At 50.3% G+C, this 3,915-nt stretch overlaps 1 protein-coding gene across 4 annotated transcripts in view; it reads right to left on the bottom strand.

Moving 5' to 3' along the window:
• The window catches only part of ATG2B (autophagy related 2B), a 72,801-nt gene extending 68,990 nt beyond the window's left edge, over nt 1–3,811 (bottom strand). For 2 of the 4 annotated variants that reach the window (XM_053889770.1, XM_053889771.1), the window contains exon 1: nt 3,196–3,810. In XM_053889770.1, the coding sequence (XP_053745745.1) occupies nt 3,196–3,357 (162 nt within the window). In that variant the 5' untranslated portion in view covers nt 3,358–3,810. Of the gene's footprint in view, nt 1–3,195 lie in introns of all 4 variants that reach the window. The other 2 variants (XM_019462207.2, XM_053889769.1) reach the window with 2 other exon arrangements.
• Between the last annotated feature and the right edge of the window lie 104 nt (nt 3,812–3,915).

A 3,915-nucleotide genomic window follows, 5' to 3' on the forward strand; every position in this document is an offset into this window, starting at 1 on the left:
TGTCTCAAAAATAAATGTTAAAAAAATATATATTTTTTTAAATTATATATATATATATATTTATTTGTATAAATAAATAAATAAATAAATAAATAAATAAATAGGGCACCTGGGTGGATCAGTCGGTTGGGTGTCTGACTCTTGATTTCGGTTCAGGTCATAATCTCATGGTTCGTGGGATCAAGCCCCAAGCCAGAACCTGCTTGGGATTCTCTCTGCCCCTCTCCCACCCAAGTACTCTCTCAAAATAAACAAACATTAAAAAAAAAAAAAGAAGAAAGTCAGGGTTTTTTTATTTTTAATGTTTATTTTTGAGAGACAGGGTGAGAATGGGGGAGGGGCAGAGAGTGAGGGAGACACAGAATCGGAAGCAGGCTCCAGGCTAGAAGCTGTCAGCACAGAGCCTGACACAGGGCTCAAACTCACGAACCATGAGATCATGACCTGAGCCAAAGTCGGACGCTCAACCAACTGAGCCACCCAGGTGCCCCAATAAAGTCAGTCTTAAAGAGTTGGAAAAGAATGAGTCATCAAATCCCAACCTCCTCCCCAAGTAGAATTTCCTTCTTTCAACATTTTACATTTCCAAACACCTCCTTGGGGAACTCATGAACTTAGGAGCACATTACAGTTGTGGAATAGATCCAAACCCCCTGCTTCTATTTCTCCCTCCCACTTCAAGCCCTTCTAAGGTCATGATCTCCCAAGTGGGATGTATGAATACCAGAGAGTATAAGAGTTGATCTATAGGTATGTTAGAAGAAAATTAGGCATTCCATATGCAATTTCTCACAGTTTTAGATTTAAAAGTTGTACCACTACTTAATACACAAATGGGCACTGGCACGCTCACTCAGGCCAGGCATCCGAATGGCACAAAGGGAAGAACAGTAGTCCCACAATGGGGAAAAGCCAAGAGTGGCGCCCTCACCTGGATATTCATTCCATGTCAGCATCCTGAAACTTATTTGGGCATACGTTCTACATAATAAAAACAGACCTAAACACAGAATCCTTTTAAAGAGAACATAACAATAACTTTCTGATTTCCTGGTTTTCTTACGGCCAAATATTGAAGAGTTGAAATTAAAGATAAGCAGTTTTCTTCTACAGAAAGGGTTCCAAATAGACTAATCATTTATGAGATGACCCATGGCTATCAGCAGTATATGCTACCTAGCAGGTATATTCCAAAAAACAAAACACGCTTTATATTTGCAAAGTAAAGACATTACTTTTTTTTTTTTTATAGAGACTTTAAGTAATCTCTACACCCAATGTGGGGCTCAGAGTCACAACCACTTGATCAAGAGTCACATGCTCCTCTGACTGAGCTAGCCAGGTGCCCCGAGGTATCGCTTTAATAATGAGAAAATAACTGATCTTGGGAACGTGAGTTCGAGCTCTGCATTGGGCTCCATGCTGGGTGTGGAGTCTACTTAAATAAAAAAAAAATTTTTAGGGGCACCTGGGTGGCTCAGTCAGTTAAGTGTCCGGTTTTGGCTCAGGTCATGATCTCGCAGTTCATGGGTTCGAGCCCTGCATCAGGCTCTGTGCTGACAGCTCAAAGCCTGGAGCCTGCTTCAGATTCTGTGTCTCCATCTCTCTCTGCCCCTCACCCACTTGTGCTTGCATTCTCGCTCTCCCTCTTGCTCAAAACTAAATATTTAAAAGAATTTTAATTAAATAAGTGTCCAATACTCCTCCTTTAAGATAGCTTATTCGTATCTATACCAAAAGTATAGATTCATGGGTCACCAAACTTAAAAATATCCATCACAATCCCTACCTTCTGCTAAGCATTACAGCAATATTGTACCCTGACACAGTGCATAGCATGGATCGTATACTCCGTTAATGTTTACTAAACTCAGGTGAATGACCACGTCCACGGGCACTTAGCTAACTGGCAGCCTGGGCTAGCCTGATCTAGCCAGGTGTGGGGCTGGGTCTACTGAAACCAGGGCTCTTTCCACTACCGTTTGAACTCTCCCTAGTTAAGTCATCTACTTACCGAAAAAAATTATATGTTTACCCATACTAGTACAAATTAATTGAAGGGTCATAATAAGGTGTTACCCGTAATTTGAATTTTTCAGGTTTCTGTGGCTAAAGAAGTCGTCATTACTCTATTAAAATACTTTTATATAAAGAAAAAAAACCATTTGTTGTTGTTGTTTTTTTTACACAGCTTCTATGGGGGGGGGGGGGGGGTCCTTTTGTTTTGCACAACTACCACCGGAAAGTCACCTATGTTCCTTTCTCCTAAATGTCACCTGCGTAGGATTCAAATGCTAGCAGCAAACTGTAGCGCAACAAGTAAAGGGCTGGGGGAAGGAGAAAAGCCGTCCCATTCGTGCTCGACTCCGGACTGAATACAGTGTAAGCAGACTACCATGCCCTGAACGTACAAATGCAGGCACATCTCCACGTGGGGAGTTTAACCATACGTGAAGCACCTGTAAGACACACGGAGTCAACTCACAGCCTCTGGATGACAAGCCGACAACAGGTTTTTTAAAGGGTCTGAAACTCGCAGCTTCAGCGCTCTCTCGCAACACCTGTTTGCGATCTGTCACGTGAAGCAAATAGGCGTAATTCAACGGCACCACCCGGGCCACACAACCACTCGCAGGGTGGCCCTGTAGACGCACCATCAGGCAAAAAAACCCAGGCAAACCGGCAAGAGGCCTTCGCCTAACTTGCCTTCCAGGTAGCAAACGCCGTACCGCGGGGTTCAAGCAGCCCACCCAGAACAAATAAAGGAATACGAATTGTGACATCCCCAAAGGTCCTCCCTCATCCTTCAGCTTTCCAGAGTGTCATCCCATGAAATAGGATTTGTTTGCCACAGAACCCCGCGACCCCTGCTACCCCAGGGACAGCGCGGGTCGCCTCCTTCCAGGGACCCGTTGCGGCCAGCGTCAAAGACCCCAAAACCACTGACGCAACTGCTTCCCTCAGTGGAGACTCCACCACGTCTGTTAAGTTTCAGAAACACGTGATTTGGGGACGCAAACTTGCTAGAAACGGGCTAAACACTTGAACACGTTTCTGTGAGCCCCTGGCACACTCCACTCGGATCCCAACCATTCCCAGGGAGGGGCTGCCCGTCACCAATCCTGGGTGACACGCGTTCAAACCGCCCCAAGGAGGGCAGCGAGACCCTCCTGGCCGGCCGCCGGCGGCTCTTACCCATTTGTCCAAAGGGACTTGGGCGAGGGACCCGGTGCCCTGGTACAGGTCCAGGCTGAGCTGCTCCAGGCTCAGCTTCTCCTGAAGGAAGTGGCCCAGGTACCTCTGCAGGAGGTACCGACAGGCCCTCTTCTTGATGGACTCCGAAAACGGCCAAGGCATGACGAGGGCTGGCCGCGGGGCCCGCGGGGACTGCAGGCGGCGGCTCCGGCCCTGGGGCCCAGGCTGCGGCTCCAGGCCGCGGCGGCGGCGCCTCGGGTCCCGGCCGGCGTCCCCGGTCCGCGGCGGGGCCTAAGCCCGGGACGGCCCCTCCATGCCCGCTCGGCGCCGGGCGTCCCTCAGGGCGACCCCATCGCCGGCGCCGCGTCGCTCGCGCTAGGCCCGGCAGGGACCAGGCGCGGGGGAGCCCCCGTCGCCCCGGGCCCGGGACACCTCCGGGAGGATCCTACTCGGCACAGAGAGGGGATGCAAGAGAACACGCGGGGAGGCGGCAGGGCCCGAGGCAGGTACTTAGGCACCCTCCTCCACTGCCGCTGCCGCCGCGCGTCGAATTTGTTGTCATCCGCGGGGCGCGCTCCCGGCTCTGGGGCGCTCCCGGCTCTGGGACGCTCCCGGCGCGTTCGCGAGACCCACGCTCGCTGCGCGCCGCCGGTCGCTGGCGGAAGTGACGCCACACTAGGGCTAAGGAGGCGGGGAGAAGGGCCCTGAAGGGAGCGGTTC

Source organism: Panthera pardus, unplaced genomic scaffold, assembly GCF_024362965.1.
Source record: "Panthera pardus isolate Hobbes unplaced genomic scaffold, ASM2436296v1 HiC_scaffold_24, whole genome shotgun sequence".
In the NCBI taxonomy this organism is placed as follows: Eukaryota; Metazoa; Chordata; class Mammalia; order Carnivora; family Felidae; genus Panthera; species Panthera pardus.